Genomic DNA, 24,070 nt, shown 5'->3' with positions numbered 1-24,070 from the left:
CCCAAAATGATGCCAAACAGTGGTCACCTCAGGAAGAAAACTAAGTTAACATCAATTCAAAAAGAGAATTTCGATAAATTCAGTATTTCTAAGCTGTTTTATTATTATTATTATTATTATTATTATTATTATTATAGCCAGTGCCCTGACCGCGTACATTCCGCACATGGCTCAGTAAATAAGCCAGTGAGATGTGTGCTGCTCCAAGAAGGGGTATTTTTGATTGTGTTTTTTGGTAGATGATAGATACATAAAAGTAGGAAACCATAAGGTGAACATTACACAGAATCTGCCTGCCAGGTGTGTTAGAAGAGAAGGTTTTAATAAGGCAAACTTTCATAGCCAGTGGCTCCTTTAGGCAGGAAGGTTGAAGGGCAAGGAAGACAGGTGAAGGAAAAGGACTGGAGAAGTCTAGAAAAAGGGGTACATTTCGGAAAAGTCATCCAGGGGAGACTTACCAGATGGGAAGGGAAGGAAAGACCGATTGCAAGTACTCTTCTGCCTACATTGAACCTACTAATGAACAACAGTACTTAGATTTTGACAGTTGCGATCCTGTCCATGTTGAACGTTCCCTCCCATAGAGGCAAACAAATTTGTTTGGATGGAGACTCTTTACAGCAGTACACCACCATTCTCACTGGACATAACTACCCCACCAGCCTCATTCAAAAGTAGATTTCCCAGGCCACCATATCCCTCCAAAAAACAACTTTGGAGCACATCACTGGTCACTCAGTATTATCCTAGTCTGGAATGTATTAATCAGCTACTTTGACAAGGCCGTGACTTCCTAAAAGCATGCCGTGAAATGAGATCCATTCTGCCTGAGATTTTGCCCACCACTCCTAGAATAGCTTTTCGTCGCCCTCCCAGTCTCCACAATATTCTTGTTAGACCCTGTGCACCCATCTCCCTGCCCTACGGCTCCTATCTCTGTGACCATCCCTGCTGCCAGACTTGCCCTATACACCCTCCTACCACCACCTATACCAGCCCTGTAACTGGCAAAATATATACTATCAAAGGGAGAGACATCTGTGAAATGGCATGTCATATGCCAGCTGTTATGTAAACACTCTTCAGCCTTTTACATCGGCGTGACTACTGCCAAATTATCAGTTGTACTAATGGGCATAGGTAGAGGGAGTGTAATGGTAACACACAATATCCTATTGCAGAGCATAATTGTGGCCTTGGTGCTTGTTTCGCCACATGCGCCTTCTGGATTCTTTCCCCAGACACCAGTTTCTCAGAACCCCACAGGTGAGAACTAGCACTACAACATGTTGATGGTTCTCGCCACCCACATGACCTTCATTTATGTTAATTTCTTCTGTCACGGCATTTCTTCACAGTAACTACTCCTTTCTTCACTCTGTTTTAGTTTTCTACCTATCTATTTTTTGCTGTTCCCTTTCACCTCTGTTACGTACAATTCACTTAACTTCTCACTCTTGTTAACTTGTACACAATGTTTTAGCAGTAATCTCTGTTTTGCATATTTCCTTGTTCTCCACCGTTAAGCTCCCAGATTTTCCAATCCCGTCTGGTAAGTCTCCTGACCTGTTGTTCAGTGTGACTCTTCCAAAATCTATCCCTTTTCTTAGACCTCTCCAGTCCTTTTCCTTCTTCCTTCCTCTTCAGCCATTCTGCCTGAAGGAGCAGCAACTGGCTCTGAAAGCTTGACTAGTTATAACATTTTTTATATGTGTGTTCTGCTGCTGCTTGGTGAGTAGATTTTTTATCCATCCAATTACATTATATTGTCAAAAATTGATCAGTAATATAAAGGATTGATAGAAAAGGGTTTGTGGGATTTAAGTTAATAACACAGTGAAAAGAATCACAGGTGTGCTGGTGAGAACAGGTACATCTGTTTTGATATTTATCACTGTGGCAGCAGATCCTATTAAGACAACAGTTGTCTGATATCAGGCATAATACAGTGTGTAGCAAACTTAATGTGTTGTACCTGTTCAATAGCCAAGTTAAGTAGCAACAATATGTAAGTATAAGTTATCTTATGGGAAGTATGGCTAAAGTGTCAATTTGTGCACCGTAAATCTGCAAGTTATTCTGTGAGTATCCCAATATGATCTAGTTTTTCTAGGGATAGTAGATAAGCTCGTGATAAAATGAATATTTTGTGTGAAGGAAGTGGAGCTTCTGTGTTTCAGTATTTCATTACTTCTCACTGTATATCTCTCTCCTATCATTTCTGAGGAGAAATTGTCATTGTGATCACTAATGTACACTATCAGAAAGAAATAAAACACCCTCAAGGAATGTGTTCGGTGGCATCCAAGTATACTACGTCTCACGATCATCAGCGATCGGAGGTGCTCTGGAGGTCTGTCTATTCTCTCTCTCTTTTGACTCGGCAACTGAGTTGAGTTTAGAGATGAACAACATTCATTCTAGGATACACCTGTGCCCCTCCAATGAATATGAACACCTGTTAAACAATTTCTACTATTTGAATAGGGTTGCATTAAGGACCAGCGGCAAACTGGATGGAGAAATTGACAAGTTGCTGCACATGTTGGGTACTAGATATCAGTGGTGTGTCACTGTTTTCAGCAGTGGTATACGGAACATTCCGCAGCTGTGAGCCATGTTCTGGATGTCCACATAGTACAGACACACATCAAGATCAGCGCTTTGTGAGAGCAGCAGTGGCTGGTCGAACATTATCCAGAGAAGAAACCTGGCTACATGTTGCTCCCGATGTGTTACCAATAACCACTTTCTACTTGCAACAGGACTAAGGTCCCATGTGGCTCTGGCTAGGCTGCCACTGACACCATGACACTGGGATGGTACTATGTTGTCTTCAGTGATGTGAGTAGGTACTGTCTGTATCTGAGTGATAAGACAGACGCGAGTAAGTGGAGACCTGGTGAGTGGCATATTCCAGAGTGTATTTGTCCGTGCTACACAGATCCAGTCCCAACCTTCATGGTGTAGGGAACCTTCAGTTACAACTTGCGGTCACATTTGGTGTTTTTGAAGGGTAAAGCAACCAGTGCCCGCTACATTGCTAAAGGTGTTATCCCCATGCTTCTGCCATTTCTTCAACAGAATGTGTTGCACTTTCTCAGCAGGACAGTGCACATCCACATAAGGCTGCTGGTAGGGAACATGCTCTTTGTGGTGTAAACCAACTGTCTTGGTGAGCAAGATCACCAGATCTGTCACCAGTTCATCATGTATGGGATATGGTGAAGCAGGAACTTGCTCATTTTCTCATTTTCCAGAAGGTGCAACAATCATTACTGAATTACAATAAAAGGAGCAAGGTGCTTAGGACAATCTATCACAGGAGGCCATTCAGCACCCTTACGATCATTTGCATGTGAAAATATAATAGGTAAGTTGCCGCTAGATGGGGTATACCGTGTACTGATGCAACTGTTTTGGCACCCTTTACTGTGATGTATGTTTCATTTGGTCTGAATTTATTATTATATTTCTACATTGATGAACTACCTGTCAGTAAAATGGCCTTGTTCTTGAGGGTGTAGCTTTTTTTTTTCTGGCAGTGTATTACCTTTGATCTCACATTCTCTCTGATGCATTATTCTTTTCTTTGCTCTCTTTTTCTTCATACAAGGTCATGGTTCCCTCCTAGGTAAAGTTCTGTGTGGCTGCCAACCAATTCCCTTTCCTCCCTGAAGAAGGAACATGGGATTCTGAAAGCTATGTTTATGTTTTTCTGCTGGTAATAATGGGAGGTGCACTCCGTGAAGATAGATGCTGGGCAGCCCATTTGTCTCTTAGCATTTTCCTTTTTATACTTCTGTGAGTCTGACACATCTGTACACCCATGGATTCATGGCAGTGTGGTGTCACAAAGCACATTATGTGGTGTGGGTTGGAGTGCATATACTTACGGCCACATTGTATTGATTTAATTTTTTTCAATTAAACTTTGGCACCTTGCTGCCATTTAATGATCCTCCTGCATTGAATACTATCATCTGCAGGCTGTCGACAGAGACAACAACTCTAAATAACTTTTTCTGAATTATCAACAGCTTTATCACCCTGGAGTGCACAATTGTGAGTTGCTCGAAATTTAGACTTTTTTCTGTAGGTCATTAATGGGTGCTTCACAACCTATGTATGTGGATACCTCCTCTCCTACTCTCCAGTACCAGCTTCTCTGAATTCGTCCTTCGATGCTGCAATCCTACTGTCCCCAGTCTCCTGTCCCATACCAACATCCACTGCTGTTTCTAAGCCACCATTTTATTCAATCCGTGTTAATTCCCTTCTCTCCACATTCTCCCTCTTCCTCAGTACTATCTCCCTCCCAGTTCTTTCCTGCACTTCAGTCCTCAAGCCAATAATAGTCCAACCAACGAAAGAAAAGTAAGTGAAAGAATTCATCTAGTCACACATTTTTGTACTGTGGTAGAAGGGAGTGCCATGCACAATTTACAAAATATCCTGACCGACAGGAGTCTGAGTGTGGTTGGTGGAGGGCTGTTTAAAGGTTACTGTTTCAAGTTTTTCTTGAATAACTTGAAAAATATGGCTTAACAAAAATATTCCACAATCTAAAATTAAACTACATTAAATTTCCTACAGAAAAGTCAAATCATCTTTTTCTCTGAGGCTAATTGTCTTCACTTGACAGAGGACGGAAAAGTTCCGGGTTATTAAAAATAATGTTTTATTGGTATAAAATTAGTGTTTAATGTTGAGTGAAGTGGGTTAAGAACAAATATTAAATGTATGTATCACATTGAAGTGCAGTAGAACTATATTATGGGATACATTGTGTTCTGAATGTGTAACAGTGTGGTGATGGGAGAGAGGAGGGTGGTAGAAGCGTAAGGAAAGGTAGATAGCAGGATTGTGGTGGTGCAGTTCGCTCCTTCGTGGGTCTACAAACTGAAGACCGAAGGTGATTCCTCATCTTTTCTATCCCACTACGTCATGATAAGCAACTACAGGGTGTTCCACAAATTTATACCGGTCTTTCGCAGTGTGCCTTACGAATCGCTGGCAAAGCAGTGCGCAGACATGCCTAGGGTGGTGTTTATTTCCCAGAAAATGTATTAACACTATGTGGAATACAGTTATGATAGATAATAATGAAACAAGAAACCCATTTGCAGAGAATTAGCTTAAACTCTGCAAACTGTTCAACACTGCTAGAGGGGAAGTCAAAGTCGATTCTTAGTCATCCTGTGCAGCAGTTACGGAGTTCTTCCAGGGAAGGCAAGTTCTGCACAGTGTGTTTGCTTTTCAGCATACAGACAGACTGTATGTTCCCAGCGTTTCTTTGTCGGTTCTCTTTTGTGAGTATACAAAATACCTTTACTGAGCTCATGTTTATATAGTGGAGTTACTTTCAGTTTATTAAGTTTGTACTTGTTTGTTGTTAACAGTGTTGTTATGTAAAAGAGCTCAACAGCTTAACTGTCTACCACACTGAAGAGCCCATGTGGAACATGCTGTCAATGTGTATTCAACAATATCAATTTCATTGCGTCCACTACCAGTGGATGGAACACTTTTTAATGTATGAAGGGCATCAAATGCATCGCTCCAGCCCCAGCCCTTTGAACACCTAAAGAGACCCAGAGGCTCACTTTGACTCCATCTGCAACATAAGTAGATTACCTAGGTGTTATAGAACTTCAGATATTTAACACAAGTCAAGCAATGCATTACAGCAGGTTACTGTTCTAGACTTGAACACAATCAGTTCCATTCCATCAGACATATTCACACCCACGTTGCAAGATATTCTGTGGAGATACAGTATGTGGGTCCACTCAGTGCACCCCATACTAACAGTGCCAGCAGTTTCTGAATGGAAGAGATTTAACAGTAACACAGTTATGTCAGTGATATGCAGCAGGAAGGTCCCAAATACACCAGTTCAATCCCTTTCCCATCAACAAAACATACATCACTGACAACATGACACTTGCTAATTACACACTTTTTAGCCATTGTTTATAGGAATGTATTTTACATTAAAGCTCACTTAACAACTGCAGATAAGTACCCACTAAATAAAATGAAAATAACTTTACTATTTAAACATGAGCTCAGTGAGTTAATTTGCCTACTTGCGCAAGAGTAACTGGACAGGAATTGCTGGGAATATATAATCTGTGTAAACTGAAAACTGAGCAGCACTAACGCTGTGAGAATTTGCTCTTCCTGGAAGAACACAATTACAGCCATACAGGATCTTTGAGAATCAATTTACCTGCCATCAGTGTAGAACAGTGTCCAAGGGACTTACATAGAATCTGTACATATTGTTTCTTGCGTTAGTATTGGTAGTAATTCATATCTGTATTCCATGTAGTGTTAAAACACTTTTTGAAACTCCCCCCTCCAGCTCTCCCGGTGTGTCTACACACTGTCTCACCAGTGATTTGTAAGGCAAGCTTCAGAAGTGACAGTATAACTTTGTGAAGTACTGTGTAGTTGCTTCTTGTAACATGTTGGGTAGGGAAAGTGAGAACTCACCTGCTCACTCTTCAGTTAGGAGACTGATGAAGGCCGGCCGGTGTGGCCGAGCGGTTCTAGGCGCTTCACTCTGGAACCGCGCGACCGCTGAGGTTGCAGGTTCAAATCCTTCCTCGGGCATGGATGTGTGTGATGTCCTTAGGTTAGTTAGATTTAAGTAGTTCTAAGTTCTAGGGGACTGATGACCTCAGATGTTAAGTCCCGTAGTGCTCAGAGCCATTTGAACCATTTTTGAGCCCGATGAAGGAGGGAACCATTAATTTTATGCTATTAAATCTCTATGTTTAATAATCTGCAATTTTTCGATGCAGTGCAATGCAGAAACTGTTAGGCCTAGAGAAAAAAGACAAAAGAACCTATTTATGGGCAGTTTAATGTAATCTCATTTTGTACTGGTAAACATTTTCACTAGAAGCTGCAGGTTTCGAGTTATTCCAGAAAAACGTAAAAAAAGTGACATTCAACTCACTGCCCCCCACACCAAACACTCACACCCCCTTGTTGGGATTTTTAGTATGTTGTTCATGGCCGTCCCCCCTACCACAGTACAAAAATTTGCGATTACAGAAATTTTGTCTGCTATTCAACCTTTTTTTTGGTCTTCATTGACTGGGCTATAATACCAGTGTCATTGAGGATACTCTAGAGACATTTTCCAGCATGACTTGCTTAAGAGCGTGTTGCTGTTCAAACAATTTCCCTGCACAACATAAAACTGATCTTTTACTTGTCCATTCGCCTTTCAAGTTGCACATTTTGTATGTGGAGGATGTGCTTCTGTTGATAACTCGCTCTTGATGATTGTCCAGCACGTGAAACAACTTATTTGATGAAACACAACTTGTAGAGGTTCATATTAGCAGAAAAATAACTTTTTTTGCATGTTATATTGTTTTATTACACAGTACATTTTTTATTACCTAGTACATTTAATGATTTGTTTGCTTCAATGTAGGTCAGTTATGCTCTAAATTTAATTCATTTCTGATAATTCCTTCATTATGTTGCAATTTTTATAAATAGCAGCTGCACATATTATATATATATATGGGGACACAACTGATAGGTATTTTAAGGGCGATTTTTTTAATTACAGGTTTTTATTGCAAGTTAATATCAAAATGCTTAATCATCTTTTGCTGTAACATTTTATTTCTTTTTATTTTGAGTTAACTGTGCTACTACTACTGAATAGTCAGTTCACCTCACCAGTCACTGTCTCATGTACATTATTTCCAGGCATCACCACAGCCTGTAATTCTAGAAGCATCAGAAAGCAAATCCCTGGTACCACCTTCCGTGAGTATCACAGCTGTCCCTTCATCAGTGCCCTCTTCTGTGTCCGTAACTGGGGCAGGTGGGCCAAGCCTCAACTCCGTGCTTACAGGCATGGGCCTGGAACGGCGTCCTGGTATTGAGATAATTCCTATTGTTCCGGCACCTGCACCAGTTCCTACTTCTTCACTGCAGAGTTCGATCACAATAACGCCAATACCTGGTAACTCAAGTGGTACTTCGGGCAAGTCATCAGGAAGTGGTGGAGAAGACCGCAGCCGTGAACGCAAGGCAGGAAAATCTAAAGATGACAAAGGCAGGGTGTGTATACTTAAAATAACATTTACGACTGCTGTTAAAGAATTGTATATGGTGATTGCTCATTACTCACCAAATAGAATGGGAGCTGAGCAATAAACTGGCCCATAGAAAATTACAATAACTGTGAAGCTTTTGGGCACAGTCCTTTGTCAGATTTAACACACATGTGATGTTCACTGCTCAATGCTTCCTTCACTTGGTGAGGAATGATATATCCTCATATTCATAATATTGTTCTATCCTCAGTTTTCCATGAATTTGTTTTGCTTTGTTGCTGTTACACAGATGCAGAGGTTCAATGTAAACGATAATTGATCAGTTTGCTGTTTGAAGCAGTCAGAATATTTTTGGGTACTGCACTTATTTATATATGTTGATATTCATTTGTAAAGTTATATATATTTACTGACAGCTGTAATGGAGAATACAAATGTATAGCCCTGGACTCATTCACTTAAATCTACAAATGACAATGCAGTAACAGGTTTAGATTGGTTCATGAGTACCTAATACACACACTATATAACTTTTCACTTTTTGTGGGGAATGCTGGGATCATTAGCATGCAATTTTCGCTTAGCACATGGGCTCATGGAGGGAGAAAAGAGGTGTAGGGAGAACAAGCCCCAGCTCATTATCAGTCGGCACACATCACATTGGAATCAACATTGTGCCGACAATGCAAACTACAACACAAAATAGCTATGGCACACTGTGTTGTTTCCTACCCAAGGTTGGCAATGGGGAAAAACAGTCTGTACCGGCTTGAATTGTGACTGTCACCAATTCTTCCACTTCCAGAAAAGTACATACATGTTTCTAGGCTATAGTACATAGTTACTATTCTACACATCAGTGTCTAGCACCCAAGTAGCAGTGTGGGGAACACATGAGGATTTTTTATATTAGGTGACTATCTGTCCAGGACATATAATGACAGCTTTAGGAAGTACAGAGTGTTGCTGTAAGGTCTGAAGTAGTACCTCATATTGACGAGAGTATTAAAATCCTAGTGATTAACTGCTGAAGCTTTCGCAACAAAATGCCAGGGTTTGAAGCATTTCTAATAGCTGTGGAGCTCACATAATGGTAGGTACAGAATGCTGATTAAAACTGGAAATAGATTGCAGTGAGATATGTGAAGAATATCTGAATGTATTGTGAAAGGATAGGCAAATGGTAAACAGAGGTGGTGAATTTTTCACACTAGACAAAAAACCAAAATCCACCAAGAAAGAGATCAAACCTGCATGTGAGATTGTCTGAGCAAGACAGTACCAAGTGTGTGCACACCAAAATTTAAGAAGAAACTTTTGAGAAAATGTCAGCTTGCTAATATACAGGGGGTCCACAATCAAAGTTCCAGTTTCAAAATGCTGTAGAAAGAGAAGCTCTGCTCAGAGTAATGTCAAATTTGAACATCATATTATCGACAGGGGAATCATCATGGAACAAAAAAATTTAACAAAAATCTTACCAATAGATAGCACTGTAAGCTTCTTAACTGAAATGAGGTTGGCTACAAGTGACATTTGAATCACAATACTGTCGTTGTGGTTTGATATGCACATTACACCATCCGTACCGTTCATTGTGCATGATTGGACAAGTTTGACAGTCGACAGTGGTGGCACTGTTATTTAGGTAAACCTGTCCACCACAGCAAGGTCGTGTCACATCAGATGGGAAAAATCGGTTTCTAATTGTCTTGAGGCAAAAATTCGCACAAAAAGCAAAATTATATTGGCTTTTAATTGCCGTGGAGCCAAAAACAATATAAAAAACAAAATTACATTGGTTTTTAATTGTCCTGGGGCAAAAATCACATAAAAAGCATAATGACATCTGTTTGTAACTGTTGTGAGACTGATACGAGACATTTTCAATATCTTGTCCACCGTTTTCGGCCACAAATTGAAACTGAGAAGAGCATGTTCCACAGCAGATCCGAGGGTCTCAGGGGTCACATTGTGCAGTGGGTGCCTTCAATTCAGTTACATTCATAATTAGAGCACTGAACACATCATCTTTCAGATAATCCCAGTGCCAGAAGTCACACAGATTAAGATCAAGTGATCTGGAAGCCAGGCTATAGGGAAATGTGGCTGATAATTCTAGCATTTCCAAAACACCTTTGCAGCAGTCGCTTCATGGGCTGTGCATTGTGGTGAGGAACGCCCTCTTGTATAAAAATCATCCTACCCACATATCCATGCTCCTGAAGAGTTAGGCTGACATTGGTGCACAAAAGACTCTCATAGTGTATACCAGTGATGGTACAGCTAACAGGACCTGCAGATTCATTTCCTCGAAAAAATATGGCCGTACGATAAACAATGCCGTCAACCGACATCACAGAGTCATATTTGCAGAATGAAGTGGTATCAGTTGATGTGCTTGCAGATTTTACATCACCCATATGGTGATGTCCTTGGAGATGGAAATTGCCTTTGCCTGTCTAAAGAACATTCCATGTCCATTGTTGTCCACATCCATGTGAGCAAGAAATTCCAGATCAAACCAACATCTTGCTGGAAGGTCAGCAGGAAGTAACTCCTGAACGTGGGTGACTTTGTATGGATAGCAATGCAGAATGTTTCGTATGATTTTATGTTTCATGCTCGCAGACATTTCCAACATTCAGGCAAATCCCCATGCACTGCATATTTGCACGCCCATGCTCGACCCCTCCTGCAGTGCTGTTGCCATGCTTTTGACTGACATTTGATCAACTGCTTTTCTCCCTCCGCCACATTGCTCTTCAAAATAACGTGTCTTTTTGAATTTTGTAATCATTTTCTCCACCTGCAGCGTATGAGCAATAATGTAGACTGTCATGACGGGCACCTTGGATGCAAGCTGAGAAACAGCTGTGTTCTGCGCAACTGGTGGTGTGCTTATCCTGACACTTACAGCACCATCTATTGATCAGTTTTTTGCTAGATCTGTTTTTGTTCCAGCACTGTTTCCTCCCCTGCTTCAATAATATGCTGATCAAATTTGATGTCATTCTGTGCAGTGATTCTCTTTCTACATCATTTTGAAACGGGAACTTTAACTTTAGATACATCTGGAATCTCCCATATCTTATCTCTCCAGTCACCCACCACCTCCCAAAGTCTCACCATCTGGCCACAGAGGAGCATTCCCCTTGTGACTGAGTACCACTGAGGACAAGCTACCAAATCATATTCTCCACCAAGGTTTCAACTACCTCTCGTCGGGTCCTGAAATGAGGAATGTCCTACCCACTATTCTTCCCCATTCCTGCAGTGGTATTCCAGTGGCTACCAAACTTACACAATATCCTCGTCCATCCCTACACAACTCCTGCTCCCAACCCCTTTCCTCATGGCCCATATCCCTGTAATAGACTTACACACAAGACCTGTCCCATACATCCTCCCACCACCACCTACAGGTACTCCAGTCCAGTCACAAGCATCACCTATCCCATAAAAGGCTGGGCTGTGCTGCATTTGATGTGGGCATGGCAATCAACGAGCTATCTGTCCTCATGAATGGCCACCAACAAACTTTGGTCAAGAAACAGCTGGACCACCCCATTGTTGAGCATGCCGCCCAAGACAATTTCTTCATTTCAGTGACTGCTTTACAGCCTGTACCATATGATTCCTTTCCACCAACACCAACTTATCTGAATTGTGCAGGTGGAAACTCTCTCTGCAGTATATCCTACATTTGCGTAACCCTCCTGGCCTCTCCCACATTTGCATAGGCCTCTTGGCCTCAATCTTCTTTAGTTTTTTCCTGAATATGTTTCAGTCATTGTCAATCAATGAAATTTAGCATTTTTAGTAGCTTCAAGGCCAAGTATACAATGCACTCTGTGAAATGTGGAATGTTTGAAAGTGAAGTGTCCCACACTTCCTTACTTCTAGAAAAAATTCATCCTGTTGTTATGTATCGGAACCTCGAGTTGCAAAGAGAATTCTGAAAAATCTCTGCGCTCAACACAAAAGCTGACACTCGTCTTATAACATAATACAGATGAACTTAGTACAGAGTGAGTTTGCTATACTGCGATTTACATTTGCAATAATGTCCTTCACACAAATAGTACTAATAGATGAAAATTCAATGAAATAAAATAAGATAAATAAGAAAGGATCTCACTTTCTAGTTATAGGAATGTAACTACTATTATATTTGACCTGAGTGTTTGGTAAAATTTAGGTTAAGACTTCTATATAGCTTAACCTAAAGAGGCAAAGGTATTGTCTGGCAATGAATTGTATAGTCAAAGACGGGATTTGTCAAATACAACAAAATAAATGAAGACGACATCTTCTGCTTTGCTGTATTAATTTTCATTTGTTCGCTACTAGTTTCAGTCTTCTAGGTCTTTCTCGAGTGATTTTGTGGTGCTGTACAAAAGATAATTTGTTATATTACCTTTACAAATAGAAATGTAATGATGTGAATGTAAACATATTAATAATACCTTTGTAAATGTCAAACTGTCGAACCAGCAAGACAAGAGAGTACGAAAATGAAAAGAGAACGCAAATTTAAAGATACTAATATTTCAGTAAGTAAGGTATAGCTATCTATTACAGGCAAACGTATTTAGAATATGTTCACATTCACATCATTAAGTTTTTATTCTAGCAGATAATATATTCTATTTTGCACAGAACCACAAAATTGCTTGAGAATGTCCTAAAGGCAAGGAGGGGGTAGTGGGATAGTGTGAGTCTTGTCTTACAACAGGTGCCTCAGCAGCTGTACAACAAGATGAAAGGAGTAGAAGGTAGAGCATTTATAAGATACAGAGGGAGGAGTGGAGGGGGAGTGATTGCGGGGAAGGGAGGAGAGAAGGAAGCTGGAGATGAAAAGGGAAACAGAGAGGTGAGTGAGAGAATGCCTGCATGGTGTGTGTTTGTGTGTGTGTGTGGGGGGGGGGGGGGGGAGAAGGCAGTACATGAACTGTATGGAGAAGGAGTAGTAGGGACAGAAGAGAGAAGGGAAAAGTTAAGTTGAGGCAGTGGAGATTCAGGCCAGGGGGATTGCGAGACACAGGATATATTTTAGAGAGTACTCTCACCTGCGTAGCTCAGAGAAACTTGTGCTGGAAGAGAGTATCCAAATGGTCAACATAGTGAAGCAGGTGTTGAAATTATTTGTGTTATGGTACACAGCATGTTTTACAAATGCAGTTTGCCACAGTTTGGGGACCATTAATGTTAGTAGACAGGTGGTTACTTTTTGTGCCCACATAGCATACTTTACAGTAATTGCAGCACAGCTGATACACAGCATGGCTGTCTTCGCACATGGCCCTGTTTTTATTGGGTAGTAAATGCCTGTGACTGTACTGCGGTAGAGAGATGGACAAGGATGTCCTGTAGGTTGGATGGGCTGCAGAACACTACTTTGGGTTAAGTGAGTAGAATTTTGGGTAGGGTATCCCTCATCTCAGGGCATCATGAGTAGTAGTTGAAATCCTAGTGGAAGATATGGCTGAGCTTTTCAAGTACTGGTTGATACTAGTTGATCAGGGGAGTGTTGGTTGGTGGCTGGTTAACAGGTTCCACTGGTGTTAGAGGAGGAAGTTGCATGGAAGATTTGTTTATGGATGAGATGGATAGGATATTGTCTGTCAATAAAGGTTTTGGTAAGGTTTTTGATATATTTTGCCAACACCTGCTTTCCACTGTAGAGGCCGTGTCTGCTTGTGACAAGGCTTTAAGGAAGAGACTTTTTGACCTGGAATGGGATATATCCATCAAGTGGAGGTACTGTTGGTGGTTGGTGCACTGCATACTATCGGGCATATTTCTGGAGTCATCTGAGAGGTGGAGATCAACATTTATGAAGGTGGCTCATTGAATTAAGAAGGACCAGGTGAAACAAATTTCTGAAATAGGTGTTGAGGTTACGAAGGAAGGATTAAAGGATGTGCTTGCTATGAGTCCAGACCATAAAAAAGTCATCAATGAATCTGAACCAGATGAGGTGTTTTAGGTATTGCTGGATAGGAAGGATTCTTCCGTGTAGCCCATACATAAGTTGCCTAGGACAACGTCATGCAGGTACTGCGGCAGTACCACAGATTTGTTTATAGATTTTGCCTTCGAAAGTGAAGTATTTGTTGATTTTTATGTCGTTGCCTCAGGACTAGGAAGGAGGTATAGGTTTGCTAAGAATGGTAGTGTTCCTTGGCTGCAAGGCTATGGGCATGGCTGATGATGGTGTATAAAGATGTCACATTCACAGTGATCAACAAGGAGTTTAGTGGAAGTGAGATGGGAACTGTGGAAAAATAATTAAGGAAGTGAGCAGTGTCGTGAATGTAACCAATCCAGACAAAGGCTCCACCACAGTGGCAGTAGTAGCTGACCGAGACAGACGCAGCTACAGGGAAGTAACCGCTTTTGTGAGATTTACAAGTTCCTAACCAGGAGCGATTTTTATTATATCATCTGTGTGTTTTAATAGTTTAGTTTCTTGAGTTTCTGCATGTAAATTCAATATCTAATAGCCACAGTCCCCGCGTTTTTTGTGACATAATCAGGGGGAAATTATTTAGTTTCACCTGAGTGCTTTGGTAGTTAGGGTTTTGAATATCTGCGTATTACTAGGCACAGTTTGTGTGTATTCGTCAGGGTCTACAGTAGAGTTGCGCAGCACGTGCCGATAGTCCGTTTATCTGCATAGTTTAGTTTTCCACGGTCTTTAGTATGGACAGGGACTGCAATTGTTGTGTACGGATGCAAGCCAAGATGGTGACACTTCGCTCTCAGTTTCAGGCTGTGATGGCTTTGGTTACACAGCTTGGGGCTGCAGTGGATGGGCACCACCGCTGTGGGCCAGCTGTGGGGATCCAACGGACGTCCAGCACATCAGAGTCCTCTGATCGGTCCTCACCGTTGGCCAACCCAGTTACTGCTTGCACTGAGGCTGACTCCCTCACCTGTGGTCGATTGAGAGGTCACCCCGGGGCAAAGCAGGCGGCGAAAGACTTCCCAGGTGGCCGAACGTAAGGCCTCCCTGGTTTGTCTAACAAACAGGTTCCAGGTGCTGTCTGTGGCTGACACTGTCACTGAGCCAGATGCTGTCGCCTGTCCTGTTTCAGAGGAAACCACTCAGCCTGCAAGATTCGACAATCACAGAGGGTGGGATTATTGGTAGTTGGGAGCTCCAATATTAGGCACTTTATGGAGCCCCTTAGGGACTTGGCTGCCAAGAAGAGTAAGAAAACCAATGTGCATTCCTGTGCATATCGGGTGGAGTCATTCCAGATGTGGAAAGGGTCCTCCCGGATGCCATGAAGAGCACAGGGTGCAGCCAACTGTAGGTGGTTGCTTACGTCAGTACCGATGATGTGTGTCAGTTTGGATCAAAAGAGATTCTCTCTGGTTTCGAGCGGCTAACTGAAGGGGTAAAGGCTGCCAGTCTCGCTTGCAAGATGAAAGCAGAGCTGACCACTTGCAGCATAGTCGACAGGACTGATTGCGGACCTCTGGTACAGAGCCAAGTGGATGGTCTGAATCAGAGGCTCAGGTGGTTCTACGACCGTGTAGGCTGCAGATTCCTCGACTTGCGCCAAAGGGTAGTTGGGTTTCGGGTTCCGCTGAATAGGTCAGGTGTTCAGTATACTCAGGAGGCGGCTACACGGGTAGCAGGGGCTGTGTGGCATGCACTGGGCAGGTTTTTATGTTAGAGGGTCTCGGGAAAACACAAGAAGGGCTTCAGTCACAAAGGGTGCAGGCTGAACACAGGAAGAGCATAGGTACAGGAACCATTAGTATAACAGTTGTAAATTGTCATAGCTGTGTTGGGAAAGTACCAGAGCTTCAATCGCTAGTAGAAGCACTGATGCTCAAATCGTTATAGGCACTGAAAGCTGGCTAAAGCCGGATATAAGCGCAGCTGAAATTTTTGCGAAGAACCTACAGTGTTCCAAAAGTATAGGCTAAACATGGTTAGCGGTGGCGTGTTTGTTGCTGTCAGAATAGTTTATCTTGTCGCGAAATTAAAGTAGATACTTCCTTTGAGTTAGTATGGGCAGAGGTCATTGTTGGTAACTGGAATAAAATAATAATTCGATCCTTTTACCAACCTCCCAATTCAGGTGATACAGTTGCTGAAAGATTCAAAGAAAACTTGAGTTTGATTTCAAACATGTGCCTGAATCATACAATAATAGTTGGTGGTGACTTTAATTTACCTTCGATATGTTCGCGAAAATGCATGTTTAATTGCTGAAGTACGCATAAAATATCATTCGAAATTGTGCTAAACTCATTCTCTGAAAATTATTTTAAGCAGTTAGTTCATGAGCCCATGTGAATAGTAAACAGTTGTGAAAACACACTTGACCTATTAGCAACAAATAATCCTGAGTTAATAACAAACATCAGAACCAATTCAGGGATTAGTGAACATAGGTTGTCATAGCGAGACTGAATATTGTAATCCTCAAATCCTCGAAAAATATACCTTTTCAAAAAAGCAGATAAAAATTCACTTGATGCTTTCCTGAGAGACAATCTCCACTCATTCCAAATTAATAATATAAGTGTAGACCAGATGTGGCTTAAATTCAAAAAAATAGTATCGGCAACAATTGAGAGATTTATACCAAATAAATTAACAAACGACGGAGCTGATCCTCCTTGGTACACAAAACTGGTTAGAACACTGTTGCAGAAACAATGAAACAAACATGTCAAATTTAAACAGACGCAAAATCCCCAATATTGGTGATCTTTTACAGACGCTCAAAATTTAGTGCAGACATCAATGCAAGATGCCTATAACAGTCTCCACGATGAAACTTTGTCTCGCAACCTCGCAGAAAATCCAAAGAGAGTCTGGTCATATGTGAAGTATGTTAGCAGCAAGAAACAATCAATGCCTTCTCTGTGCAATAGCAATGGAGATACTATCGAAGACAGTACTGCCAAAGCAGAGTTACTAAATACATCCTTCCGAAATGCTTTCACAAAAGAAGATGAAGTAAATAATCCAGAATTCGAATCTAGAACAGCTGCCAACATGAGTAACGTAGAAGTAAATATCCTCAGAGTAGTGAAGCAACTTAAATCACCTAATAAAAGCAAGTTTTCTGGTCCAAACTGTATACCAATTAGGTTCCCTTCAGAATATACTGATGCATTAGCTCCACACTTAACAATCATATACATCCGTTCGCTCAACAAAAGATCCGTACCCAAAGACTGGAAAGTTGCACAGGTCACACCAATATTCAAGAAAGATAGTAGGAGTAATCCACTAAATTACAGGCCCATATCGTTAATGTCGATACGCAGCAGGATTTTGGAACATATATCGTGTTCGAACATTATGAATTACCTCGAAGAAAATCGACACACAGTCGACATGGGTTTAGAAAACATCGTTCCTGTGAAACACAACTAGCTCTTTATTCACATGAAGTATTGAGTGCTATTGACTAGGGATTTCAGATCGATTCCGTATTTCTGGATTTCCGGAAGGCTTTTGACACTGTACCACACATGTGGCTCATAGTGAAATTGCATGCTTATGGAATATCATCTCAGTTATGTGACTGGATTTGTGATTTCCTGTCAGAGAGGTCACAGTTTGTAGTAACTGACGGAAAGTCACCGAGTAGAACAGAAGTGATTTGAGATTCTCCAAGGTAATGTTATAGGCCCTTTGCTTTTCCTTGCCTATATAAACGATGTGGGAGATAATCTGAGCAGCTGTCTTCGGTTGTTTGCAGATAACGCTGTCGATTATCAACTAATAAAGTTATCAGAAGATCAAATCAAACTGCAACACGATTTAGGAAAGATATCTGAATGGTGCGAAAAGTGACAGTTGACCCTAAATAATGAAAAGTGTGAGGTCATTCACATGAGTGCTAAAAGGAACTTGTTAAACTTCGGTTACATGATAAATCAGTCTTATCTAAAAGCTGTAAATTCAACTAAATACCTAGATATTACAATTATGAACAACTTAAATTGGAAGGAACACATAGAAAATGTTGTGGGGATGGCTAACCAAAGACTGCGCTTTATTGGCAGGATGCTTAGAAAATGTAACAGACCTACTAAGGAGACTGCCTACACTACTACCCTACACTTGTCCGTCCTCATTTAGAATACTGCTGTGCAGTGTGGGATCCTTACCAGATAGGACTGACAGAGTACATTGAAAAAGTTCAAAGAAAGGCAGCACATTTTGTATCGTTGCGAAATATGGGTGAGAGAGTCACAGAAATGATACAGGATTTGGGCAGGACATCATTAAAAGAAAGGCATTTTTCGTTGCAACAGAATCTTCTCATGAAATTCCAGTCAACAACTTTCTCCTCTGAATGCGAAAATATTTTGTTGACACCGGCCTACGTAGGGAGGAACAATCACCATGATAAAATAAGGGAAATCAGAGCTCGTACAGAAAGATGTAGGTGTTCATTCTTTCCACGCACTATACGAGATTGGAATAATAGAGAATTGTGAAGGTGGATCGATGAACCCTCTGCCAGGCACTTAAATGTGATTTGCAGAGTATCGATGTAGGTGTAGTGTCTATGTGGTTGAGGGTCTCTGCTAACTTTCCGGCACATCTGCATACAAACCTTACGACCATGATCCCATCTTAGAAGTCCAGTGTGACCTCCAGCAGTGCCTCAAGGCCATAAGTAGAAACTATGAAGTAATTTATGAAAAATGATATAAATATAGGCATAAGTATGTCAATACATCGGAAAACTGTTACAAAATGTAGTAAGTGCTACCTGTGAATAGTGAAGAGATACCAGAATGAATTTTCACTCTGCAGCTGAGTGTGCGCTGATATGGAACTTCCTGGCAGAATAAAACTGTGTGCCAGACCGAGACTCGAACTTGGGACCTTTCCCTTTTGCGGGCAATTGCTCCACCATCTGAGCTACCCAAGCCTGACTCACAACCCGTCCTCACAACCTTAGTTCCACTAGTACCTTATCTCATACCTTACAAACTTCACAGAAGCTCTCCTATGGACCTTGCAAGACTAGTGCTCCTGGAAGAAAGGATATTGCAGAGATGTGGCTTAGCCACAGCCAGGGGATTGTTTCCAGAATGAATTTTCACTCTGCAGCGGAGTGTGTGCTGATGTGAAACTTCATGGGAGATTAAAACTGGGATACTCTCCTTTCGTGGGCAGTTCCCTGGGAGAATCCAGATTGCATGGATTGTGAAGTAGCCTTTGAAATCTCGCATGTTGTGCAACTTGGTGGTCCGCCTTTTTTTGGGAACATTTTGGCAGTGACCATTCATTCTAGTTGGCAGCTAGTTGGTTGTTATGCCAATTTACAATGCTGTGCAGTGGTTGTAGCAGAGCTGGTATATAACATGGCTGCTTTCACTGGTGGTCTGGTCTCTGATGGGGTAGGATCCTGACCCATAACTTCTTCATCTTTCAATGGAAGGTATACAAACAAAGTCTTGGCACAGCCATGAGCATCTGCATGGCACTGTCCATGCCAGCTATATCGTGGGCCACCTAGACGAAACTTTCCTAGCTTCCCAAACCCCTGGTTTGGTTCAGGATTAGCGTCAACATCTTTGTAATCTAGACCCAAGGCCAGGACATCTTATCTCCATTTCTCCACAATCTCAACACCTCTCCCATCCACTTCACCTGGTCTTCCGTCACCCATTGTGCCACCTTCCGAGATATCAATCTCCTTCTCTCAGATGTTTCCATCTCACCTTGGTCCACATCAAACCCACCAATCACCAACAGTATCTGCACTTTGACAGCTGCCACCCCATCCACACCAAAAAATCCCTCCCACACAGCCTGGTCACCCAACGCAGACACATCTGCAGTGATGAGAATTCCCTCGCCCAATATGCTGGAGGCCTCACAAAGACTTTCGCAGACAGGCAATACTCTCCATACCTAATACACAAACAGATTACCAGTGCCATCTTCCCATTCACACCTTATCCTCACCTACATCCCAAGATCCAATCACAAAGTGGCCCCCTTGTCACCCAATATCACCCTGGATTGGAATGACAGAACCATGTCCTTTGTCAGGGCTGTGATCATCTATTATCATGCCATGAAATGAGGGATGACCTACCCCAGATACTTCTATTCCCCCCTCCCCCTCAAAGTGATGTTCCGTCACCGTCCCAACCTCCACAACATCCTAGTCCATCCCACCAAACTGTTGCCAGAAACGAGGTGGACCACACAGTTGCACAACATGTGAGATTTCAAAGGCTACTTCACAGTCCATGCCATCTGGATCCTCCCTAGCACCACCAACTTTTCTGAGCTGCGAAGATGGAAGCTATCCTTACAGCACATCCTTTGCTCCTGTAACCTCCCTGGCATAAACATAAGGCAACTTGTGTCCCCCCACCCAATAGTGTGTGTGTGTGTGTGTGTGTGTGTGTGTGTGTGTGTGTGTGTGTGTGTGTGTGTGTGTGTGTGTGTGTCTGTGTGTCTGTGTGTGTGTATATAAACCATCCCCTATCTCAGAAACCCTGCCCAATTCGTGTCAGCTAGTTGTGTGCTGCTGTCTCATGCCCTAGTTTGTGAAATCACATGTCCAGCCCTCTGCCATCTACACCCTCTCCCATGAGTCGCTAGACACTTCCCCCCATCCCCCTCCCTGCTTCTTGCCTTCACCTCACCCCACACCACCCTCTCATCCCAGTACATCCACCGTGGGCCAAGAAAGACCTGGCAGTTGACTGATCATAATGTAGGGAGACAGGTGTACGCAAGTTTTCCTACATGCTTGAAAAAAGGAAGTGCACTCTAAAAGCTAGCAAAGCTCTCTACCTTTTGTTTCTGTACCTATCGACAACGCAGTGCTGCTGCCTTTCGGTGATTTGTCTGTTTTATTCCTAAATAAGCTGAAAATCTAAATATGATTTTTACAAATGCAAAACTTAACAAGGAGCTGTTAAAAGTAAAACATTTTGCTACCTCATCTTGACATAATTCTAACAAACAAAACATGGTACTCTAGGGCATATAACAAATGTGCTAAACTAATATGCAAAGACTTTTTTCACGAAGTGGGGGAGAACCTGCTTAGATGCTGTATACATATTGTACAGATTGCAAAGCCTACCCCCCATCGAACAGTCAGTCCTGGAATGACTCCCAAAAATGGGTATTTTTAACTGTCACTTGTTTATTAAGCAGGGGAATGCCAGATGATTTGTGGTGGCAGGAACTTTCCATCTCCTCAAGGTACATATTGGTAAATTATATTTATAGTCAGAATAAGGAAATAAAATCACTGTTAGATATCATTTCAAATTATTCACCAGCACTCAAACAGGAACATAACAATATAATGAGCCATTATAAATGCATAAACACAAAGTTTATTCTAATGGTAAATGGAAATGTTGAAATTGTTCCCAAATACATTAAAGATATACATATTCACCCAATATTTAAGTGGTTCATTTCATGGCTTTCCATTGCTAGTGAGATACATTTGAAATTGTTTAACGTTACAAGTACCCAAATAATTTACGGGTTTGCTGCCAGATGACGCCGTCGACCACCGCCGATATTTCGACAGGAGCACACCTTGCCATTCTTAAGGCACAGCTGCAAGGAGGAAGCAGTGTGCAAGGGAAATTAATACCTCAGTTCACAGAGGAAAAACAAGGAAGATACCACACACAGAACCAGTACCCACAGAGTCAACACACAACCAAAGATAACCAACATCAGAAATATCAGTAGTGACTATTAATCAACAGGTGAGGTAGCACTAATTCTCTCCCTCTGTTTTTTGATGAGAGACAGAGCCGGATTCCAAGCAGCATTTACACAAAATCCACCATCTCTGTTTATAAGATGATCTTGGTTTACATAAGGCTGGTGTCTATCGTATTCCCTGCAGTTGTGGCATGTCATATATTGGTCAATCAGGACTGTGGAAGACCGGTGTGTTGAACATAAGCATCACACACACTTACAACAGCCGAGCAATCCACTATTGCAGAACATTGCCTTGACACCATTCATCCTATGGAATACAACAACACGGAGATTCTGGCTTGCACGTCCAGCTATTAGAATAGTGTCATTAAGGAAGCGGTTGAAATCAAACTATCAAGCAACCTTATAAACAGAGATGTATTAATGCTGCTTGGAATCCGGCTCTGCCTTTCATCAAAAAACAGAGGGACAGAATTAGTGCTACCTCACCTGTTGATTAATAGTCACTACTGATATTTCTGATGTTGGTTACCTTTGGTTGTGTGTTGACTCTGTGGGTACTGGTTCTGTGTGTGGTATCTTCCTCGTTTCTCCTCTGTGAACCAAGGTATTAAATTACCTTGCACATTGCTTCCTCCTTGCAGTTGTGCCTTGAGGATGGCAGGGTGTGCTCCTGTCGAAATATCGGAGGTGGTCGATAACGTCGGCCGGCAGCAAACCCGTAAATTATTTGAACATTCAATTCGTCGGGAAAAGTTAAGGTTTCACATTACAAGTACCGATTGCTGTCCATTTTGAAGTTCTGCATTGCCATTGAAATCCTTGATAAAGCATGGTTTTGGATTCATTTGCACAGGGGAAAAAAAGCAACAGTGCTCTTAGCTCACTATTCCCCACACAGAAACAGATTTTATTGTACGGTTTCTCCCCCTGTAGTCTTCGCCATGGACAGCCGTTAACTGTGCCCTGAGTCTGTTGTTCAAGCCCAGGATTACAGAACTTTCCATGAAACATGACATATTTCTGCCTGGAATACTGTAGCCAGCTTCCTTAGAGAGGTTACTCTCCCTAGTCTAGCTATTCTGCATGTACCCCTGCCCCAGCACCCTCATCAGTTTCCTTCAACCTTTTAGTAAACCAGACAGTTTCTGCTGATTTGTATTGTGGTTCTCTCTTCCATGGCTCCTTACTTCCTATAGTTAACTTGAAAGGTTTATTGAGGCTACTGGGAGTTTTTCTACAGTTAACTAGCTTTTTATGGGGTTCAGTTAATCTATAATTTACATAACTACTGGTCTTCAGCTCCGAAAAGTCGAAAACCCCCAACTCGCTGATAGATCTTCTTAAGTCTGTGGAAGAGTTCAATTTCTATCAAAACCAGGACTCATCAACTCTAATTTAAAGGAAGGCTTTTATTGTGCCTTTGATTACAAAACTTGAGCAGAGGTTAACCATCTGGGTACAACTTGTTTTTTAACAAATTCCAAACTTAGAAAAACTTAGAGAGAGAGAGAGAGAGAGAGAGAGAGAGAGAGAGAGAGAGAGAGAGAGAATATCGGTACAGCAGAATTTACATTATTATTGGATCTTCTGGTCTTTGGCATTTCTTGACACCATGGTTCGCACAGAAGATTCTGTGCTGCCTCCAATTACTGTGCACATCATGATGCCAAGAACAGCTTTAATGTTCCTGGGATGGCACCGAGCTCATGCAGGATAACAACAATAATAAAATGTATGAAACAAGACTTGCACCATACGTAAATCCTCTTAATAACCAAACTGTTAAGTTCTGGATGATTTTTCCAGATAAACAAATGAACAGATCTTTTGTTAATATTTCCTTGCTCACTCCTGTATTTAACACGTTCACTGTGTTGTTGTGGGACTGTACGTATCCTAAGGTTTTCCAATTATTTCCAGTTTTTAACCTGTGTGCCCCTGCTGCGGCCTCCTTTGTAACCCAAAGGTGCAATGGGGGCACATACAACATGGTCTCCATTTCAGCAATTGCTATGTTGCTGTTTCATCGTATTATGGATAAGCAGGCCAATCTCTGCACCTTGCCTAGGTCCTTAGCTGCCACCTTCTGTTCTACTTTATTCCAACATACTGTTATCCTATAAATTAGTGTAGGTCTTACTATAGTGGTGTATATTCAGGACATATTCCTGGGGCGTAGACCCTAACTTTTACCACAGGCCCTTCTAGTGTACATGCTCTGCAACAGGGTATTGTGCATTGCTAGTATACACCTATTCAT

At 41.7% G+C, this 24,070-nt stretch overlaps 1 protein-coding gene across 1 annotated transcript in view; it reads left to right on the top strand.

The window, feature by feature from the left end:
• Positions 1-24,070, top strand: part of LOC126473346 (mediator of RNA polymerase II transcription subunit 1) — a 221,400-nt gene that overhangs the window by 157,415 nt on the left and 39,915 nt on the right. Inside the window, exon 11 of the mRNA XM_050100343.1 lies at positions 7,741-8,097. Coding sequence (XP_049956300.1) covers positions 7,741-8,097 — 357 coding nt within the window. The remainder of the gene's footprint in view (positions 1-7,740; positions 8,098-24,070) is intronic.

Source organism: Schistocerca serialis, chromosome 4 (genome assembly GCF_023864345.2).
Source record: "Schistocerca serialis cubense isolate TAMUIC-IGC-003099 chromosome 4, iqSchSeri2.2, whole genome shotgun sequence".
NCBI classification, from domain to species: Eukaryota; Metazoa; Arthropoda; class Insecta; order Orthoptera; family Acrididae; genus Schistocerca; species Schistocerca serialis.
Note: the sequence above shows the minus strand (reverse complement) of the source record. Positions and strands in the feature narration are given on the sequence as shown.